General features: G+C 47.7%; 5 protein-coding genes across 10 annotated transcripts; 3 read left to right on the forward strand and 2 right to left on the reverse strand.

Moving 5' to 3' along the window:
- Positions 1-239: 239 nt before the first annotated feature.
- mrpl45 (mitochondrial ribosomal protein L45) lies at positions 240-2,632 on the reverse strand. Its single transcript, XM_085911397.1, has 8 exons — positions 2,325-2,632; positions 1,930-2,128; positions 1,639-1,756; positions 1,461-1,559; positions 1,311-1,359; positions 1,005-1,154; positions 554-727; positions 240-476 (listed from the first exon to the last, which is right to left on the reverse strand). Exons 1-8 carry the CDS (start codon positions 2,376-2,378, stop codon positions 378-380), a joined length of 942 nt encoding a protein of 313 aa, XP_085767523.1. The 5' UTR covers positions 2,379-2,632; the 3' UTR covers positions 240-377.
- A 229-nt stretch (positions 2,633-2,861) lies between these two features.
- npepps (aminopeptidase puromycin sensitive) lies at positions 2,862-11,220 on the forward strand. 4 transcript variants are annotated; one of them, XM_085911393.1, is made up of 24 exons: positions 2,862-3,013; positions 3,823-3,986; positions 5,028-5,112; positions 5,195-5,272; positions 5,398-5,519; positions 5,602-5,709; positions 5,774-5,974; positions 6,309-6,405; positions 6,491-6,524; positions 6,726-6,840; positions 6,908-7,072; positions 7,149-7,253; positions 7,347-7,407; positions 7,704-7,813; positions 7,885-7,948; positions 8,018-8,157; positions 8,230-8,364; positions 8,431-8,650; positions 8,761-8,903; positions 8,981-9,037; positions 9,106-9,213; positions 9,316-9,471; positions 9,657-9,704; positions 9,777-11,220. In XM_085911393.1, the coding sequence occupies exons 2-24, from the start codon at positions 3,864-3,866 to the stop codon at positions 9,954-9,956; spliced, it is 2,655 nt and encodes an 884-aa protein (XP_085767519.1). In that variant the 5' UTR covers positions 2,862-3,013; positions 3,823-3,863; the 3' UTR covers positions 9,957-11,220. The 4 variants fall into 4 exon arrangements, with proteins under 4 accessions (XP_085767519.1, XP_085767518.1, XP_085767517.1 ...); XM_085911392.1 differs by lacking the exon at positions 2,862-3,013 and adding an exon at positions 3,340-3,653; XM_085911391.1 differs by lacking the exon at positions 2,862-3,013 and having other exon boundaries at positions 3,664-3,986; positions 9,777-9,911; positions 10,765-11,220.
- Positions 11,221-11,508: 288 nt separating this feature from the next.
- c5h6orf120 (chromosome 5 C6orf120 homolog) lies at positions 11,509-13,864 on the forward strand. 2 transcript variants are annotated; one of them, XM_085911400.1, is made up of 2 exons: positions 11,509-11,639; positions 12,171-13,864. In XM_085911400.1, exon 2 carries the CDS (start codon positions 12,251-12,253, stop codon positions 12,803-12,805), a length of 555 nt encoding a protein of 184 aa, XP_085767526.1. In that variant the 5' UTR covers positions 11,509-11,639; positions 12,171-12,250; the 3' UTR covers positions 12,806-13,864. The 2 variants fall into 2 exon arrangements, with proteins under 2 accessions (XP_085767526.1, XP_085767527.1); XM_085911401.1 differs by lacking the exon at positions 11,509-11,639 and adding an exon at positions 11,647-12,087.
- Positions 13,128-15,069, reverse strand: mrpl21 (mitochondrial ribosomal protein L21). The gene is made up of 2 exons (XM_085911398.1): positions 14,045-15,069; positions 13,128-13,770 (listed from the first exon to the last, which is right to left on the reverse strand). Exons 1-2 carry the CDS (start codon positions 14,363-14,365, stop codon positions 13,474-13,476), a joined length of 618 nt encoding a protein of 205 aa, XP_085767524.1. The 5' UTR covers positions 14,366-15,069; the 3' UTR covers positions 13,128-13,473.
- Positions 14,179-20,396, forward strand: wipf2a (WAS/WASL interacting protein family, member 2a). 2 transcript variants are annotated; one of them, XM_085911396.1, is made up of 8 exons: positions 14,179-14,421; positions 16,319-16,464; positions 16,536-16,668; positions 16,851-16,937; positions 17,055-17,678; positions 18,329-18,556; positions 18,629-18,730; positions 18,849-20,396. In XM_085911396.1, exons 2-8 carry the CDS (start codon positions 16,408-16,410, stop codon positions 18,890-18,892), a joined length of 1,275 nt encoding a protein of 424 aa, XP_085767522.1. In that variant the 5' UTR covers positions 14,179-14,421; positions 16,319-16,407; the 3' UTR covers positions 18,893-20,396. The 2 variants fall into 2 exon arrangements, with proteins under 2 accessions (XP_085767522.1, XP_085767520.1); XM_085911394.1 differs by lacking the exon at positions 14,179-14,421 and adding an exon at positions 14,830-15,406.
- The last annotated feature ends 384 nt before the right edge of the window (positions 20,397-20,780 follow it).

The following is a 20,780-nucleotide window of genomic DNA, read 5'->3' on the forward strand; positions in this document are numbered from 1 at the left end:
AAGGCCCTTTTGACTCGACGGGAAACGTCACGTGAAGGCTTTTCAAGGAACTGGGTTTTAAGGAGACCTTTTAGAGATACATGCTAAATTTTTCTTCCATCCATCCATCCATCCATCCATCCATCCATCCATCCATCCATCCATCCATCCATCCATCCATCCATCCATCCATCCATCCATCCATCCATCCATCCATCGTCATGCAGCATAGTCAAACGAAATAAACCTTTGTATTTGTGAATGTCCATTTTTATTGGATTTTTTTTCTTGACACACGCATACGAGGTTAGAATGATTTAAAATAAAGGCAAGATTTAAGCAACCAAAAAGTGCTCCAATAGTGGACTTTGAATGCCAACGCATCACTACCTGAAGGCTCATTTGGACCACTGCACTGCCTCTGCTTTGGGAACTTTGTAATTGAGGGCATCGAATTCTTCTTCGGGCTTTAGGTCTGGACCGGGAATCATCACGGTCTAAAAAGAAGGAGCTCAAGTTACAAAGCGCCCTTCGAGGTGACCTGAAGCGAACGTGACGGCAACTGATCGCTTACTTTAATGATGGGGTCCTTGGCGGGGGCCCAGGACGGCACTATCTTCCCGTGAAGTCGCCAGCGTCCGTATGGGTTGACCAGGTGTCGCTCCATGACCAAATATTCCAACACGTCCTTGGGCTGAGCTTCGTCGCCCAGCATCAAGCGGCCGAAGCGGTCGTAGATGGCCAGAATCTGCAGGAGGACGCTTTGTCAACGCAACTCCAACTCTTTTTCAATACACGTATGCAAAAAAATAAAAAAATATTCAATAATATAAAATATTGAAAATAAAAATGATAAATATAAATAATATATAAAAATGTATAAATAAACATTTAAAAAGAAATAATTCTATTTTAAATCATTTACCAATTCCCAAAAATAAATAAAAGCCTACGAGCCCCCCCAAAAAAACAAACACCTAGCATGTTTGAGCAATAGCCTGACCAATTTAGCTCAAGTGTCTTACCTGTCGAGAGTGCATGCGGACCGTCACCTGGCCGTAGAGGTTGCCCTTAGAAACCATGTCGGGGCAGCGAGCGTGAACCACGCGGGGCGGCTCCAGCGACTCCACCAGGCGCCAGCGCAGGGTCTTGTAACGGTTGCCTCGAGTCATCTCCTGCCATGAGGAGAGCTGAGTTGCCACCCTGACAAAACCCAACGAGGCTAGAAAAGACTTATTGTTGTCTTTTAGTTTTTTTTGACTCATTCGCGTATCACAGTTTGGAAATTTTTTAGGTGGTCGGTGTAGCCAGAGCACGCCCAAACCTCTTACCGGGTAACAGCGCTCCGTCACGAGTGAGTGAAGCTTGTCTCTGTTGAAGCTGCACACACATTCAAAGGAATCAACTGCTTCAAGTTGCATAACAATTCGTCAAATTAGATCTTTACAGAACTATTCATTGACAACTAAGAAATTCCGTACGCGCACAGCACGTTGTGAGCCTCCGTGAAGATTTCCTGGGCTCGTACGGCAAAATCCTTGGAGGAGAACTCGGAGTCGAACTCTTTGATCTTACGAATTCTGAAAGGATGAAAAACAAAAATATTTTGTGACCATTGCTAAAAGATATCCGGGCCGATTTGCGACGGTGTAATCTTACGCCAACTGTGAGGAGGCGCTCTGCCGCAGCTGCTCCGTGCGCTGCTTCAAGCCTTCTTTGGACAGAGAGGAGAGGCGAGCATCGCCTTCGGGAGGAACGTAGGGGTCAAAGATTCCCGCTGGAAGACAGCAAAACAGACTTAACAATGAAAGAAGAGTGAAAAGGTCGGTCACATTTGTTTTGAAGTCATCTTTCTGCCACTAGGTGGCATGTTGGAAAAATTGTGTCAGGAAGAATATATCTTTATTTTCGAATTAAAGCAAATTAATTTGAGCATGAAGGAGCCAGTACCGGTGCAGGAGATATTGATGGGCCTCTCCATGTACTCCTGCCGGAACACAACACCAGCCGCCCTGGCCTTGGCTTCGGGGTTGACGTTGTTCCTGCCCTTCACGCCCACAGGCGGTGGGACATAAAAGCGCTTCTTGGTCCGCACGGGCACTAAAAGCGGAACGGGGTGCCGCGGCACGCCCGCTGAAGTTTGGGAAACCTTGTGGGAAGATGACGGATAAAGGCTCAAATTCATTCATTTATTCCCTGCTGAGAGGATTGCTAATCAGTCACTAGCTAACGCTACGTTCAGGCGGTGACTTAAAATGTGCAATTAACGCGTCAACTAGATCAACAAAATGCTGCTTTGTTCATTAGTCTATCAAAAATGCTTCAAAGGTGAAATTGTCGTTTACCTTCCATGTCGCTCGCTGTAACGCCGCTAGCGTCCTCGTTATGGGCGCCGCCATCTTGATGCCATTTAGCGGAAACTGTAAAGAAAACTATTTCCGGTGGTTTTACCAACGTGGGTTATAAATGATTAGTATTTACATTTTTAAATGCTACTATTAGTTTAACAGAATCTTAAAAGTAATAAAAGTAAAAATGTGATTTGATTCACACTTACACACCATAACCTTTTGATAATTTAGTAACAATTCTTGTAAATAGCAACAAATTTACACAAATACATAAGTAGTTGTACTTTCTTATTTCCACGTGTGCCGCGGCATTTTGCGGGAATCAGCTTGGGGGATTAAAAAAAAAAAAAAAGTTCAGCTGTTCTGACGTAGCGTGCACGCGCACCGCACCCCAATGCGGTCCCGTGACGTCGGGGTAAACATGGCCGCGCGCACATGATCCGACAAAGGGTGAGCGCACAAACCTGGCATGACGTCACACATGCATTCGCTGATTGTCACTTTTTCAATTAAAGAAAAGGGGGTATAGATTTGTTTAAATATCACAAATCTCATTCCATTCAAAACATTGACGTGATAAAGTTACATTTCATATATGTATTTATTTGATTAGACTCGTAGTGTTGAATATATTGTAATATTTCAGGCTACATAACACAACGAGCAACATGTCCACGGATAAAGTGAGTATAAATAATTTAATGACATTACAACACTATATTTGAACACTTCAGCATTCATTGTTCTTATTCTTAAACTACATTTATATTCTTTGGCTTTTGTCTCAATATGGGACATGTTTTTTTTTACTGTGTTTTCTTGTTGTCATCGTTATTAATTTGTTTTACCTGCGTTTGTTGTGTTACTTGATTTTGCTCCATGTACAGCACTGTGTGGAGCAATTGTTGCATTTGTGCTCATTATTATGATTATGATTATTATCATTATTATTACATGCGTGGAACGTGTGCATGTGGGTGTGACTGACTGGTTGTTTGGCTGGCGACCAGTTCAGGGTGTTGTCACTTCTTTAATTTGGCATTTCTGTGATTCCTGTTTTTATATCCTGGTTGTCGTCCAGTTGTTTTATACTTGTCCTTGCTTTTTATTCTTGTTTTTACTTGCCATGTAGCACTTTGAGATTCCTCCGAATATAAAGTGCGTTATAAATATAATTTATTATTATTATTATTGTCTGAGAAACTGGCATGCATGTTGGGTTAGCCTGGGCGGAGTGTGTTGCCTTGGTGGGGTGGGACCACGCCATCGACCGTTTCCGATTGGGACCTGGGAAATTCCGCCCGTGACGGGAGGAGACTCTCTGTGAGTGTGATCCGACAGAGAGCGAGAAAGCGAAGCTTCCGGTTGATGTCGCTCCTTCTGAGCCGCACGCTCACGCAGTCCTCCCTGCTGGTGCAAAGACTCAGCGGCCGACCAGCGTCCACTGTCCTCCCGTGCGCACTCTTAATAAAAGTCCGCCAACTCGTTGCAGATAGTCCCACGTTGAGAGCGGCCGCTCAGTGTACAGCAGCCATGGCCAAAAGGAGGCCCTTCGAGCGGCTACCCACGGACGTGTACCCCGTAAACTACGGGCTCTCTCTGCAGCCCGACCTGGTCAACTTCACGTTCGGCGGCAAGATGCAGGCGATGGTGGAGGTACTTGCAACCCAAACGTGACTCAACACGCCTGTCATTCACTCACTCAATGCACTCTGATTTTTTTTTATTTTTTATTTTTTTTTGCCCTTATGTAATATGTCAGTCAGTTGGCCATTAGCTCGCTTGTCGTAGCCCAACAAGTACTCTCCAAATTAAAAGAAATATAGCGACGTGCACCTTTTCCATTAAGATATAACTAATGTTTAATATGGTTGTTGTAGATACAGCTGTGCTTCAGTTTGGTGTGTCTGGACGCCAAATCGGTCAAGACTTGCACTCTCATGTTAGCTTAGCGGTTAGCAATTAGCGCGTTAGCTAACGTCGCTTGTCACTGCGACTAATCATTGTATTTTTATTGCCTCCGCGGTTAAGCCCTTTTACCTCACCAGTGCTTGACCGCTAAATAACTATTTGCTGTTGTCGTGGTAATAATATTAACTTAACAATCATAATCATCATAACTAATGTCATTTGTAGTCGGTGGATGGATAGATGCAAGATGGTTAGTGTTTGACAAGGCCCCACACGCACACACACGGATTTTTTTTTCATCTTAAAGCAACACTAGGTAACTTTTCATCATTTAAGTTTTGTTTGTATTGTGTGTTGTCTGCTTTGATAATGTCATGCACACATACAGTGATTTCTGTTTCATCATTGTTGTCAAATCTAATCCTCCAAGACACAATCAAATGTGATCTAATAAAAAAAAATGAAGAAGAAACATAGCAACCTCTACTTGTTTCACAGTAAGGTCATTTCTTGATCGGTCACATTCCGTCCTATGTCACAATTCTCAAGACTCTGGAATGGTCCACTTGCCCCCCACAACACACGAATGTTAGCGGTGTGAGTAGAATCCCAACGTGTTCAACCTCACTTGTCAAAATACAAAGTAGTGCGTACAATTCAGGCAAAAACTCAATGAGGCCGAGGGTTTGTCTGCACGGAATTTCCAAAAGTCCCTTTTTGGTCAAATGGTGTTCCTTGAAAAGAGATGATGTGTGAACTTTGGATCTGTTTGTGTTGCCCGAACAGGTAACGCAAGCCACCAATCAAATTGTGATGAATTGCGCCGACATCGACATCATCACCGCCTCCTTTGTGCCTCATGGAGGAGACGGTGAGTCTGATTGGATTTGTATCACCCCCCTTTTTTTTTATTTTTTATCACATGATCACTTGAGTCTTGTATTTTATTTTAGAAATTGACGCCACGGGGTTCAACTATCAAAACGAGGACGAGAAGGTGACCTTGTCCTTTCCTTCCGTTCTGAAGACAGGTGAGAAGATTGATGGTCATTTTTAAAGTTGGTAACGCCCAAAAATGGAATTGTTGCCCAAGAAGGCGTGCTTGAATCTTCTTATGTAACTTTATTGGACGTTTTGCTCTTTCTTCCTTGTAAAGGTTCTGGCGTGCTGAAGATCAAGTTTGCCGGGGAGTTGAATGACAAAATGAAAGGTTTCTACAGGAGTAAATACAGCAACACCGCGGGCGAGACTTGCTACGCCGCCGTCACGCAATTTGAGGTGAGATGTTTGTGCCTTTTTCCTACTGTAACCTGAAATTGAACTCCTCTGTCCTCCCTGTTTGCCGGACGCGGCGGCGCAGGCCACAGACGCCCGTCGAGCGTTCCCCTGCTGGGACGAGCCGGCCATCAAAGCCACCTTTGATATCACGCTGATCGTCCCCAAGCACTGCGTGGCCTTGTCCAACATGGTAGGAAAATGATCCACTTTTGTGCACAATGTTTGCCACATCTCCACATCCCACCTTTCTCCAGAACGAAGTGGAACGCCAGCCGTACCCCAACGGGGAAGACCTGGTGGAGATCACGTTTGGCACCACGCCCATCATGTCCACGTACCTGGTGGCGTTCGTCATCGGCGAGTTCGACTTTGTGGAGAGTCAGTCGTCGGACGGCGTGCTGGTGCGAGTCTACACGCCGGTGGGGAAAGCCGAGCAGGGTCGCTTTGCGCTGGAGGTGAGCTTGCCCGTCTTTCCCAGTTCCACTTTGGCTTCTGCTGAAGAAAAAATACGAATGACATTGACCTTTTTTTTTTGTTGTTGTTGTTGTTCTCCCCCCCCCCCCTTTCTGGAATCTGCTTTAGTTCTCGTCATACCAAACAAGCGCCATTATTTTTGTATGTAAACATGAACCTGTTAGAAATGAACGGCCAGTTGCTATATATGGCAAGAGTGTGGCTTATCTGGCAACACGGCCTGTGTTTTTGGAAACCAGCTCCCCTATTTTCATCCGTGTTGTCGGTGTAAGCAGCGCACGTTTTTCATTTCAATTTTTTTGTCCGTGTGTTCAGGTGGCAACGAAGACGTTACCGTTCTACAAAGACTACTTCAATGTTCCTTATCCTTTGCCTAAGATTGATCTCATCGCCATTGCTGACTTTGCAGCCGGTGAGTGGTTGTCTCCGCATCCTTCTGCAAAGCACACAAGCTGCCCTGAAAAATTATTTTCTTTTTTTTGTCCTCCTGCCTTCAGGTGCCATGGAAAACTGGGGTCTTGTTACTTACAGGTAGTTAACCATTCCAAAAATATAGTTTGGATCCATGGGAGCAAAAAATGTGATGAAACGCACTTCATGTGCGTTTACATTGGTGGCAAATATCCGGATCAGAACTGGATCCAATTTGAATCGCGGTTCATTTCAAAAAAATAAAAACAAAGCGTCGAGCTAAGCTAGTTTTACAGAGCGCGTTTGTTGCTTTCTGTGCAGGGAGACAGCGCTGCTTATCGACCCAAAGAATTCGTGCGCGTCTTCCAGGCAGTGGGTGGCGCTGGTGGTGGGTCACGAACTGGCTCACCAGTGGTTCGGAAACTTGGTCACCATGGTAACACAAATCAACCAAATGTTTTCTGAACGGCCACCAAGCCAACGCATGTTTGCTTTGCCCGCAGGAATGGTGGACGCACTTGTGGCTCAACGAGGGCTTTGCGTCCTGGATCGAGTACCTGTGCGTGGACCACTGCTTCCCAGAGTACGACATCTGGACGCAGTTTGTGTCCGCCGACTACACGCGCGCTCTGGACCTGGACGCGCTGGATAGCAGTCATCCCATCGAGGTGGGCGACCGTCGCTTGTCCGTCGCTTGACCGCGCTGACGACCCCTTTGGTCTTCCGCCTCCCTCCCTCCCTCAGGTGAACGTGGGCCATCCGTCCGAAGTGGACGAAATCTTTGACGCCATCTCTTACAGCAAAGGGGCGTCGGTGATTCGAATGTTGCACAGCTACATTGGCGACGAGGTGGTCCGGCATTTCCCCAAAAACCTTTTTGGTCATTTGTTCCGAATCCCCCCCCCCCAAAAAACAACCAAACCTTTACTTGCTTCTCTGCAGGACTTTAGGAAAGGAATGAACGCCTATTTATTGAAGTTCCAGCACAAAAATGCCGCAACAGGTACGATGATGCCATATTTGTTTGGTATTTGTCAGGAAGATGAGGAAGAAAAAGCTCCTTAAAAATTTGTTTTTATTAAACGAGGTACTCCACTAAATGGTGCTCACCTCTTTATTCGCACTTGGCTGTATTTTGTGTATTAACTCATTCACTGCCAGCACAAAATGGCTATTTGACGTCTACAGCCGTCACTGGCAGTGATCGAGTTGAGACAAAGTTGGTCAGTGTTTTTTGTTACTAAAAAAGAAAACAGCAAATATTACCATGGAAGCTAAGACGTGTATTTTGTTCTTCAGAGGACCTCTGGGAATGTTTGGAGCAAGCCAGCGGCAAACCCGTCGCCACGGTGATGAGCTCGTGGACCAAACAGATGGGCTTCCCCATTATTTTGGTGGAGCAGGAGCAGGTGAGTCAACAAAAGAAAAAACAATAACTTTGAGGAACTTGCTTGTGACTCCTCGTTCCTCTGGTTTGCAGCACGGCGAGGACCGCGTCCTCAAAATCTCTCAGAAGAAGTTCTGCGCTAGCGGACCTCATAATGGCAAGTACTCGTGTTATCGTTGTATCTGTGCGTATGGAAATGAAAGTTCACGCTAAGGATCTTTCCCAGGTGAGGATTGCCCTTACTGGATGGTACCCATCGGCATCTGCACCAGCAAGGACCCCACCTGCAACAAACTCCAGGTTCTACTGGACAAACCCCAGACCATCATCACCCTGGAAGGCGTCACCCCCGACCAGTGGGTGAAGGTCAGCACGCTCCGAACGGGGGCCTCCGAAGGGACGACACGGACCGGTTCTGACCCGCCGCCCGCTTTTCAGATCAATCCCGGCACGGTGGGCTTCTACCGCATGCAGTACAGCTCACCCATGCTGCAGAGCCTTCTGCCCGGTATCCGAGACCTCAGCCTGCAGCCCGTGGACCGCCTCAGCCTTCAGAACGACCTCTTCTCCCTGGTGAGTTTAAAAAAAAAAAAAAAAGTCCCGTTGTGTCACACGGGTAATAAATGTGTTGTGGCAAAGTCCCGCGCAGGCATGATCAGCACGGTGGAGGTGCTGCGTGTGATGGAGGCCTTTGTCAACGAGCCCAACTACACGGTGTGGAGCGACCTCAGCTGCAACCTGGGCGTCCTGTCCTCGCTGTTGTCCCACACTGACTTCCACGACGAAATCCAGGAGTTCATCCAAGACCTCTTCACGCCCATCGGACTCCGCCTGGGCTGGGACTGCAAGGCTGGAGAAGGTGAGACCATGGCGTAGAGGGCAGATAGACTTTTAGATTATTATTTTTTTTTTTTATGGCCTTGTCAGCCCAGTCCTGCTTCGATTGATTCGGCGTGTTGTCTCCCGCAGGGCACCTGGACGCTCTGCTCAGGAGTCTGGTTCTAGGCAAGTTGGGCAAGGCGGGACACAAGCCCACCTTGGAGGAGGCCCGGCGGAGATTCAAGGATCACGTGGACGGCAAAATTGTTTTACCTGCCGACCTCAGGAGCCCGGTAAACTTCACGCGTGTTGTGGCGCAAAGCGGTACTACACTGCGGACGCTTAACGCCGCGGCTGTCTGGCTTTTCAGGTTTATGTAACAGTGCTGAAGCACGGCGACAGCAACACGTTAGACACCATGCTGAAGGTAAGACGGACGCCGCTGTCGCCTTTGCTCCTCCGGCAGATGGTCCACCACGTGTCCTTCTGTCGCAGCTTCACAAGCAAGCCGACATGCAGGAGGAGAAGAATCGCATCGAGCGAGTACTCGGCGCTATCTCGGGGCCGGACCTCATCCAGAGAGTGCTCACCTTCGCTCTCTCGGTAAGCCTAAGCTCTTCGAAATGCTCGATTTATTTTCACAATCGCTTCTGTAAGAAATAAAACAACCCGGTCAACCCATTTTTTTTTTGTGTGTGTGTTCAGGAAGAGGTCCGTCCTCAGGACACGGTGTCTGTGATCGGGGGCGTGGCGGGTAGCAGCAAACATGGGCGCAAAGCCGCCTGGAAGTTTGTCAAGGACAACTGGGAGGAGCTTCATAACCACTACCAGGGCGGATTTTTATTGTCGCAGCTCATCAAGGTCATTATCGTGACAATAAAATGATGTGATGACACTTAGCAGTAGCGCTGGTGTGTTTCGGATAGATAAGAGCGCCATAAGTCAAATAATTAGGAACACTTGCTCAAAGAGCCTTTTTTTTCCCTCCTAATAATTGTGTGAAACTGTCGACATTTTACCATTTCTTTTCTTTGTCATCCTCCCAGCTGACCGTGGACAGGTTTGCCATCGACAAAATGGCCGCAGAAGTCAAGGTGAGATTCGATTTATTTATTTTTTCATTTGCATGACGGCGCCAAGCTAACACCTAGCCCATCTCCCGACAGAGTTTCTTCGAGAGTCACCCCACGCCGGCGGTGGAGCGCACGGTGCAGCAGTGCTGCGAGAACATCCTGCTCAACGCCGCCTGGCTCAAGCGCGACGCCGACGACATCCACCACTATCTAATGCAGCGCAATTCAGTACGGCTAATCAATATTAGGTCGACTGATAATAAGAATTCCTAACTAATCACGTGTGAGAATCTTGATTTGGTATTATTCGGCGAGTTTTTATTTGGACTTTTTCAATTTCCCAGCACACAAAATGCAAGTAGTACGACGAAACAATATGGAGCGGTAGAAAATACAAAATATTCAAATACATTTGAGAAAGAAGTACGGTGCATTCATTGAATGAAAATTGATGAAAAATAAGAAAAAAATATCAAAAACCTAAATGTGATGTAAAAAAATGATGCAAGTGCAAAAAATATGACAACAAAATCCCAATCGCTTGAGATTCTTGATTTGGTGTTTATTAGAGGGACAAAAATGGGGATGTGGGCAAGTTATTAAGTAACAAAATGACGGTGCATGAAAAAAAAAATTGCTAAAAGATACTAATGAATAAAAAATAGAAATAGTTTTTTTAAATTAGGCAAAAATACAGACAAATGTGACAATAACTAATTTTGACTAAAAGATTTGAGAGAGAAATTAATAAGGGAAAATGGGGGCAAAAATATATTGGCCAGAAATATGCTACAAAAATACACAGGTGAAAATAGAAATAGATAAAAACTCTGAATCATGACAAAATGCTTGTCATGGACAAAATTACTAAGTATTTCAGCCAATACTTTTCTGTTCTAATAATTCTATGAATTCTTATTCAGTAAACCCATCTTGTGTGAAAATTTGTGTTGATTAGATTTTTTTTCCCCCATCTCAATTTCCCAACACTACTGGAAAAGGTTTTTCTTTCTCCTTTTTTGATTTCTTTTGCTCTTTTTCTTTCTTTTTTGTCTTTTCTTTCTATCTTTTGGACGGACAGGTCAGTTGCTGTTAACACCTAGGCCAGCCACATCCTCCATTTTGAAGCTTTTTGTTTGAGCAAAAAGTTAGCGCAGTTCTACAAATTACGTGACAGAATCTTTCTGCACCCCCGTCCCTGAAGTTTGTACAAGACCATCTGATGATGACTTAATTCTCTTCTGGAACAAGAAGATTCCCCCGGATGACCTCTCCAACCCCTTCCTTATCCGGAAGCCTTAAATTAAATGGTCGACTGCTTTGTAGAAAGTGAAATGAAAAGATGAAAGAAATGCAATGAGTCTGATTTGTGGTAGGAGTACAAGAATATCACATTTAGAATTTGATGTCCTTTTGGAAACATTTGAGTTATTCAGATCCCCCCCCCCCCGGACATCACACCCAGGAATATTTATTGTTTTGTTTCTTTTATGTTCAAAGTATGCTCGGTGTTCATTAAAGTGAAAGGATTATACAACGTGCCTTTATTTTTGCATGATTAACTGATTAAAACGACATTTTGGGAGCCACTTTCACACAAATCAATTGCAGTAAAAATCACATTGACTGCACTTTGGCTAGCAGGGTTGCAAAATTCAATAAAATAAATGTCCATGATAGATGCGAGCAATAATATACACTCGTGTCGTGTTTTATGATATCAATAACTCTGAAATTTGGCATTTTAATGTTGATAAATTACTGGCAATATGAATAAAAAAATCCAGGTTAAAAGCAGTCAATTTAGTGGTAGTTCACGTTTCTTCCTGTTGAGGGCATTGTTGAGTATTTGCAGTCGCTGTGGTGACCGGTGAGGCAGCGAAGAAGAGCAACTTCGCTGAGCAGGTTGTTGAGCTCTACAGTAGAAAGAGAAAATGGGGAGCAACTGTCAGCCGCGTAAGTGACCACAGCAGCGTGTTTAAATGTCATTAATGATTGACGTGTCTTTCTTCTTTATCCTCGTTTACGTCGACTTAGCTTTGGTTGCGTTTGGTGGTCGTTTTCACGCGAGACCTGAGCGGAGCGTGAACTCATTGCGACTAGCCGCTAAGTAGCTAACGAAGCCGAACAAGTCCATTTTTGGCGACACAAACAAATGTCGTCTTGAGCATTGACCAAGTGTGCATTTGACTTTGAAATATTGTTTGTGTGAACATGGCCAAAGTTGTACAAACTGTCCTTGGGTTGCAAACAAAGCTGAGCGTCAAGCGTGGCACTTGTTGCCGCTCTGTGTTCGATAATAAAAAAGATCTTTTGAAATAATGCCAATCATAAAAGTTCATGAGATGCATATTTTAAAAAAAAGTTATGACTTAGCACCTGTATATGGACAACGGCTTAGTAGGTACGTGTGGAATTAACAGTCCAGACAAAAGCATTGAGTGGTGAGTTTTTCCAAGAGGCTTACGACGTGATGTAATTGTGCAGATGAGGCCAACGCGGCGTCCAGCTTGTGACGTCACCGCCGACCGACAGCTGCCATTTATCGGCCACATGTGTCCGCTGCAATGACACCGTCCCGCGTCGCTGCCGCCGCCATCGTTGTCTTCCTGCTGCTACGCTGCCCACCGTGCAGGCCGGAGGACGTGGCGGCCGGTGTCCCCGCCGAATGGGTCCTGCTGCACGTGGTACGGGGCCAGGTGGGCGCGGGCAACTACAGCTACCTGCGGCTCAACCACGACGGCGCCATCATCCTGCATATGCTGAGCGTGACGGGCGACGCCGACCTCTACGTGTCCGACTCCACGCTGAGGCCCAGCTTCGACGCCTACAAGCTGCAGTCGGTCACCTGCGGCCGCGACGCCGTGGTCGTGCCCGCTGAATTCGCCCGGCCGGTGGGGGTCGCTATCTACGGGCACCCGTCGCACCGCCGCAGCGACTTTGAGATGAGGGTCTACCGCGATCCCGCCGCCCCGACGGACCCCTTCGCCACAGGCTCCCCGGCTGAGGACTCCCGCAAAACGGAGGCGGACGACGTCGACGGCCCGGACTTTGACGAGGACTCCATGTTCTGGACCAATCTCATCAGACTTTTGGAAATCATTCTGGAAATCCTCTTTTAAAAGCGCTTGCTTGTCTCGCCCAAGCGGGCCACTGACAGGCAGCGATGGCCACACCACTCGGAATGAATGAATGATACAAAGCATACAGAAAATACACTTTGAAATGTGGAGGTAAAAAAAAAAAAAGTCTGTTATGATGCGCAAGTGGAAAGGAAATGCCATCTATGACAGCGTAAAGTCACTCACAATCAGGTTTTAGCACAGCCACCTCTTAGCACGTTCGGGTTAGCACGTTAGCGCCCTGGTGCCTTCGCGTCCCCCTGAGCTCACTTGGGCCCTTTTCGGAAGGACCTTTTGTTCAATAAAGAAAGAAAATGCTTACTATGATGATTTACTTTACAAAGATGAAGTGTTTACAAGAAAGATTTCATTAAATTTTGTTTTTTTTAATGATGTATTGCCAACAATCAAATAGTTGTTTTGTTAGATCACTGTTCCAAGGAAATCACAATGTCCCAACATCTTCGAAACAGCTGAGCGGCTACCATGTTGGATGACTGAAAGTTTTCCATTACCGCCTCCACCTCCTGCATGACATTTGTACGCACAAGTACAACAAATAGATGTTATTGGTGGGGCGAGTAAGGTTCATTGTACTCAATTGTCCACAGTTTTGCCCTACAGACGAATTGTCACACAGTCGGTAAGGGTGAGCGGTACGCCGGCGGTCACGTGAGCGCCGGGGCCAGCCTCACGCGGTTGATCCTGAGCACGGTCTGAGGTTGCACGATGATTTTCTTGCGCTGGAAGCGGTGGCGTTTCCAGAAACACATGTGAACTTTGGGCCACGACTGCGTCTTCTCCAGCACGGTAGCCTCCACGCGTACCAGCTCCTTGGCCAGCAGCGGCCGGCCCACTAGCGTGAAGTCACGCGCCCCCACCAGCAGCACCTTTTCCAGAAACAGACGATCGCCGCATTCCGCATCCACGTGACTCTCCAGTAGGATCAGGTCCTCGTCCGTCACCTGTAGGACGGATGAGCAAACGGTGTCACTTAGGCACAACTTGAGATGGCAGATGTTTGTCTTAATAAAACTCAACATGGTTCTTGAGCACCAAGATGTCACAAAATAGCCCCAAAGCACTGGTTTTGTCGAAACATTCCACAACATTGTGAAATAAAATAGATTTGTTTCCCTAAAAGAAATTCAAATGAGCCCACTGACGTTTCCAGGTACTGAGATGCCACAAGAAGGTCTATTTTTTTTTATTACTATATCGTATTTTTGTCCACAACACCTTCCACTGGCGGCCGGCCAAGTGCACGACGGCGAAGAGGCGGCCGAAGTCGCCTTGTTCGATCAGCCGGTTGACGGCGCTCGTCAGGACGGCGTGCTGCCGCCGCTGCTCCTCCTCGGGCACCAGCTTCGTCTCCGGCCATGGAGGTCTGGACAACGAGGTCACGGGAACTAAGTGGCTACTAACGGAGCTCTGTGAGCGGGCAGCGTCTGGGGGGAGAACGGAGGATGCTGATTTCAACAGGCGCCATGTCCTCCGTAAGGTCGCCATCATCAGCGCCATCTTTGCCGGAAGTGCGTCGACCAGAGATGTTCTCCACATGAAGATTGACGAAGAGCGACGACTTTGACTGTGTTCTCAGTGGATCAGTGAATTAAGTTGGTTATTTAAACAATACTTTCTCATATACACTATGTCATCCTAATATTATTTATTTATTTATACGTTTTGTGTTATTAGTGGAACTTGGAAGGCTTATGCTGGATAATTTGTAGGCAGAATGGGACTATTATCCATCAATTGGTTGAAACTGCGCATGCGTCGACAAACTTCTCTGAATGTGTATTTATGCTGCTGAAGTTTTATACTGCACATATTTTATACATATCACGATCCACCATAACTGCGGCGCAATATTAAATCATATCCATGTTGGTGAATCCCTTTCCTGCGTGCAACCAATGTCTCTAGCTTTTTAATTTAATCTACCAGACTGTTTTTCCATCCATCCACTCGCAGTGACAGAGTCTCCAGTTTCCGCGGCGCGTGAATGCACCACCAGCCAATCTGCCTCCCTCCATTTTGTGTAGCTGACTTCGCTTCCGGGCTTGCTTAGAAGAAGTCTGTTGCTTGAGAAAGAAAGCGCAGGAGCCCAACCAGCAAAACAGGATGGCTCCGCAAAGGCCTCCACGGTGCGCCTAAAATTAAAGACAAACTGTCTTCCCGCAACGTTTGGATTCATCGCCGCCTCCGAAAAGGAGGAAACACGACGAGTCGTCGCCCAAACTTGTCGTTGCTGGCCGCTGACAACTGAACGTAAACAGCTACATGCTAAGCAGTTAGCTTCACTTTAGCACGTTAGCTTCGGAGCTAACCTGCTAACTGCACTCATAGACGACTTCGGACGATTAGCCCCTCGGGCTAACCGCCTCTGGACGTGGAGCGCGAAGCTTAGAGGGGCGTCGCTAGCCGGCTAACCTGGTTGTTGGTGTTTTTTCCTCCTTGCCCAGTGGCCTCTCACTTGAATTTTGCTCTCCGCCAAGAACCTAAAGGATTTGCCACAAAGACAATCACCCCCCCCCCCCCCCCCCAACCCATGTTGTTTTTGGCGACGCCGCCTTATCGCTTACTTATCGAGTTTGGGTAAGTAAACCTGAGGGTAACTTCACTTTTAATTTTAAAAGCTAAGTTTTTAACAGCTAACTTGAAGCGAGCTTGGTCGTCCAACTTCTGTAGAGTTTAACGCGTTGATTATGAAACAAATGCTTCTTGTGTACTAGTGACACCTTGGCACCTCTCGGGCGGGCCTTCCATATTGCCCGTAAAAGAGCTCAGAAATTCGTTCACCGCCGACCTTCTTTTGCCGTGTTTTTTTTTTTTTAATCTTCAATGATACCATGAGGGACAGTTTTGGTTGCAAAGAGCGGCTGGTTGGTTGGTAGAACGTGTCAAAAGAACAACTTCCGTGTGTATCGCATCCCAGCCTTCTCTCGGCTGGCCTGCAGGGGGCGACAACCCGTCTGCTCTTGGGTTGTGTCAACATCGTGAGTTAACCGATGAAGAAATACAATTTGATGTATGCTTTCATTGAAGTGACCAAGGTCTTAACAAAAATACTCGCATGTTCTAACAGTTTTCTTCGTTTTTACTCTGCCAATTATCAAAATTGGCACTGGGCTAAAATAAGAAAAAATCCATATCGCTCAGGCCCGAGTCGATACTGTAGTATTTGTGTTGGTTCTTTTAAATTGCCATTTTCCTCTCACTTTCACGTCACCGCATGTTTGCCGGCTCGCTGGGCCGGATTCCACAGCAAGTAACAACAATAAGAAAAAAACCTGTTTGGGGAGATGCAGAGACTTGAGTCAGTCACTCAGCGTGCGTGTCACATGTTGCAGCACTGGATTGGCCAGCAGGAGAAACTCATTTGTGGGCCTAAAACGGAGTTCATTCATTCATTCATTTTCTGAACCGCTTAGTCCCCACGGGGGTTGTCAGTATTAATTAATTGTTCAAGCCATGTGTGTCATTTCTTTTTCTTATTTTCTTTTTCAGGACTGGGTGCATATCGCGGCAGCAGAGGCACTGAGTCACAGTGTCCTTAAAGAAAAAGTCCTAGAAGAAAGTGCCAACCGAGGGACAGGATGCCTATTCCTCCTCCGCCCCCTCCGGGGCCCCCGCCTCCCCCCACCTTCCATCAGGTGAGCGAGCTCTCTGTCGGCCCGGCCTCGTCCAAGTCCTTTTAACCCGTGGCGTTCCCCCTCCCGGGCAGGCCAACACCTCTCCTCCCAAGCTGAGCTCGTCCGAGACCAAAGGCAGAGGGGCCCTGCTGTCCGACATTCATAAGGGGGCCAGGCTGAAGACAGTGGGGGTGGTCAACGACCGCAGCGCCCCCATCATCGAGAGTGAGCAGCAGTGTTCATAAGCGGATCTTTCTCAACTCATTCAGCCCAATACGATGTCAATCGCTTTTTGTCGATTTTCACATTTAACACACCCAAATTGGCCAAACTATCCGTGGCTTGTTTATCTGTTGCGCAGCCAGAGCAGCGGCTCAATAGTCCTTGTCGATTTTGTCTTTTTGCAGAATCTGGCGGAGGTGGTGGTGGAGGAGGTCCAATGGGGATGGGGGGCCTCTTCCAAGGAGGCTTGCCAAAGCTGCGACCAGCTGGAGGTAAAAATTATTGTGTGCTTTTTTTTTGTATTAACCCTTCAATGAATTTGCTAAATGTACATTCACTTGCCATATTTGTTTTTCCTGATTTTGATTTTTGTGGTTCGCCGCCCTCAGATGGTTCAAGCGGCGGCTCGGTGGGCAGGTCCGCCCTGAGACCGCCGGGGTCACGGCCGTCGGCGCCCCGCCCTCCATCGGGCCGCTCGTCGTCGCCGTCACCGCCGGAGCAGCAGCGCTCTCAGCGACCCTCTCTGCCCGACATCACCCGCCCCCCCAACACTGGCGGAGGTTCTTCTTCAGGCGGCGGCATGAAGCACAGCACATCGGCCCCGCCCCCTCCGCCCCCCTTCAACCGGGGTGGCCGCAGCAACGCCCCGCCCGCGCCCAACCTGAAGGTGTCGGCGTCCTCGGCGCAGAAGCCCCTTCCGCCCACGCCCAACCGAGGTTCCGCTCCTTCCAACGCGCTCAAAAACGCCCTGTCTTCCAGCCGGCCCCCCACCGGCGGCTCCTCTGCGCCGCCCCCACCGCCGCCCTACAGGATGCACACGCCGCTCTCCAACGGGCCGGCCCAGACGGACGGGGGCGGCGCCCCGGAGCTGCCGCAGAGGCACAACTCTCTGAGCAAGAAGCACACGGCGCAGGGGCGAAACCACGCCCCGCCCCCACCGCCATCCTTGTCAGCTTCCCCGCAGGTCAGCCGACCTCCGCCCCCCGCCAGGGAGCCGCCGGGGCGCAGAGCAGGTAACGCATGCGAAAACACCGAACACGTCATTTGGCGGCCCCTCACATTGCGCATTTCACAACAGCTGGAGCTGTCACAAAGTGAACAAGTTCCGCTTCAGTTGAACATTTTCCGACACGGAAGACGTGAAAACATTTGATAACACGTGTGGACAAGACCCGAGTTTGCCTTTGAATCGTGCTGGAATGTTGCCTGCAAGTTTGAACCGGTCGCTGTGTTGTTTTGGTTGCGGGGAGAGTTGGGCCAGGCTGTTTCACTATGTCACTCGTTTATTTTTGGCGTTTTTTTTTTTTCAACTTTGACTCTCAAACAACCCCAACTTGGTTCATTTGTTCACTCGATCAGTAGTAGACAATCCTCCTGCAACAGCGAGCCACGATGCGTCCTGGTTCCTCTGCATTCCTCGTCACCGCACTCGCCGTCGCTATTTCCTTCCAACCTTTGCCTGACTTGCGCATACACTCATACTTTGACTTTTTGCCTGACCGTCTCAAATCATATTTATTAATTGCATATCCTTCACGTCTGCCTATAATTTTTCTAGTATATATATCCAAATCTTTCATTTCCAATCAATATGTTTTCTTGAATATTGATGTTCGAGTTAGTAATGCCCCCATCTCATGATGTGCCGTGTGCCCCCACCCAGCCCCTCAGGCGCCCCTTTCCAACGCTCGCAACGGCAACCGCGACGCCCCTCCGCCGCCCCCGCCGTACCGCGGCCACAGCTCAGCCCCGACGGAGTCGGCGGGCCGGGGGCCCAAACCTCCGCCCCCGTCCTCCTTGTCCTCCCGCACCCCGGCCGGAGCCCCGCCGCCGCCACCGCCCATTCGCAACGGACACTCCGCCATCTCTACCCCCTCCAAGTCCATCTTGGGTGAGTCCTTCAGTCAGCCTCGCTTAGCGGCGTACAACGAGCTGACAAGGTTCCTTTCTCTTCCTGCTCTAGACGATTTTGAATCCAAGTTCAACTTCCACCCCATGGAGGACCTTCCACCTCCGGAGGAGTATCGCCATTTCAACAAGGTCTACCCCAGTAAGAGTGGCAAGGGTAAGCCGAGCCGAGCCAGTCCCGTTCTTGTGGCTGCACTGCAGACCGTCACTTGTCCAGATTCATTTTTTTTTGTATGTTGTGTGATTTATTTATTTGCCCATTCCTCCTTCCCCAGGCATTTTCCGAGGAGCCCCCCCTGCTCCGCCAGTGGGAAGGTGAACGCACGCACCTTAAAGCTCAACACCTGAATCCAGCAGCCAAGCGTCTGGTCTGGTCTGATCTGGTGTTGTGGGGAATGAGGAGGTCCACTCACACACACACACATATACACACACACATATACACACACACATATACACACACACACACACACACACACACACACACAGCACCAGCCATGTGGACTAGATGAGAAGAGAAGAAACCTCATGAGACTTTTTGATGTTTGTGTTTCTTTAACCTTTGAGGACCAAAAAAAGAAAAGAAACTTCACAAGCGTCCACAACTGCACATTCCCTCTTTTGATACACTTCATTTTTTTTCTTCTTTCTTTTGTCGGGTGCCAGCATTGATCTTGTGGGACACACACACACACAAGCATGATCATGCATGAATGTGGGCTCTCTCCTTCCTTCCTTTCTTTTTTTTTTTTTTTTTTTTTTCTGCTGCTTGATTTTCTTCGTCGCTCCAGGGTGCGCTTGGAACGACTGCATCCATGTGCCAAAGGCGGGTGGAGCTTAAATGATGGCAGTCCGAAAAGTCGGTCGTTGGACGCCTCATCCGCTCGTTGAGTTTCACATTCCGAAGGGGTGTCAAGTGTTTTGGGGGAAAGTTGTTGATTCCTGTTTTGAGCCCCTTCTTTCTTTTGCGCTTGTTAACATTTGGAGGAGAAACGGGGGGGGGGGGGGGGATTTCTCTTACAATTTTTATGTTGCACATTGGCCACCAGAGACGCATGATGCCCATTTTTGCACTTGCGGGACCGGGACATTGGTCATAACTTACAACTTCAGAGCCAGTGTCTCACTTTTGGAGAAACTGCGTTCACTGGTCCGCTTTTTGCCAGTTCACCGTAAAGGGATAGTTTCAAGAAAAGGGTGGGGGTTTGGGCTGGGGTGGGGTGGGGGTCGCCGGCGTCCATCAGCCAGGAAGCGACCCACAGCTGCTTTTACTATGCAAGAGTTTGTACAGGTCGTAGTTGCTAGCAGCTAACAAAGCAAATAAAGAAGAAACACTAAAGTGCCAGAGAGAATGTAGACGACGGAGCGTCTTTGTGTCACGTTTAATGATCATTAAGCTTAAATGGAAAAAAATTAAAACCGATTCAGCTGTGAATCCACAAGATGAAAAAACACTTTCAGATGGGGCGCCCCCTGCTGCTCGTCAGTTGCCTTACACGCGTTGTGTCCCATAACGGTACCTGTGCTAAATTTATTTTTATTTAAAACAATCTTGGAATCTATTTGCAAATGTATATTTACACCATAGAATACATTAATCCTAGTTACCATTGATCTATTTTTGTGTTGTACAAAGAGTGTAATATAGGAAAGTTCTAACGAGGAGCAGCGTGCACGGATGACGTCATCATCTTCATTATGATCATCTTCAGGGTCACTGGTGTCACATTTGCCGCCTCACGGTTGTTTTTCTTGTTAATCAGCCATGTTTTTATCACATGAAAACGTTTTGAATAAAATTATTCCTGTTGGGGAAAAGGGGACTCAGTGAGTGAAGTATTTCTTTTCCTTGGAATCCTTGTAAAAATTGATTTTAAGGCTCAGCCCTGACTACAACATATAATCGTCGATCATAAAATGGCACGATGCATGAGATTAAACTGAAAGTCGCAGAATATGCAACATTTCTCCTTCCCCCGTTAAGTGTAGGACATTGTTTAAAATGCTGAAGAAGACAACATGACAGTTCATCCAAACCCTTCAACCGAACTTCACTTCTTTTCCCGGCAAAACGAACAGCTGTCTAAATTTCCCGCCTCGCCTCAAATCGGTCTTGCCAACGTCACATCCGGTGTCTTTGGGGCTCGGCCAATGAACATTGAGCGAAGAGGGTTGGACCAATCAGCGAGCGGCAATTGGCCGGAAGC

This window comes from Syngnathus leptorhynchus, chromosome 5, assembly GCF_054491065.1.
Source record: "Syngnathus leptorhynchus isolate UIUO chromosome 5, UIUO_Slep, whole genome shotgun sequence".
NCBI classification, from domain to species: domain Eukaryota; kingdom Metazoa; phylum Chordata; class Actinopteri; order Syngnathiformes; family Syngnathidae; genus Syngnathus; species Syngnathus leptorhynchus.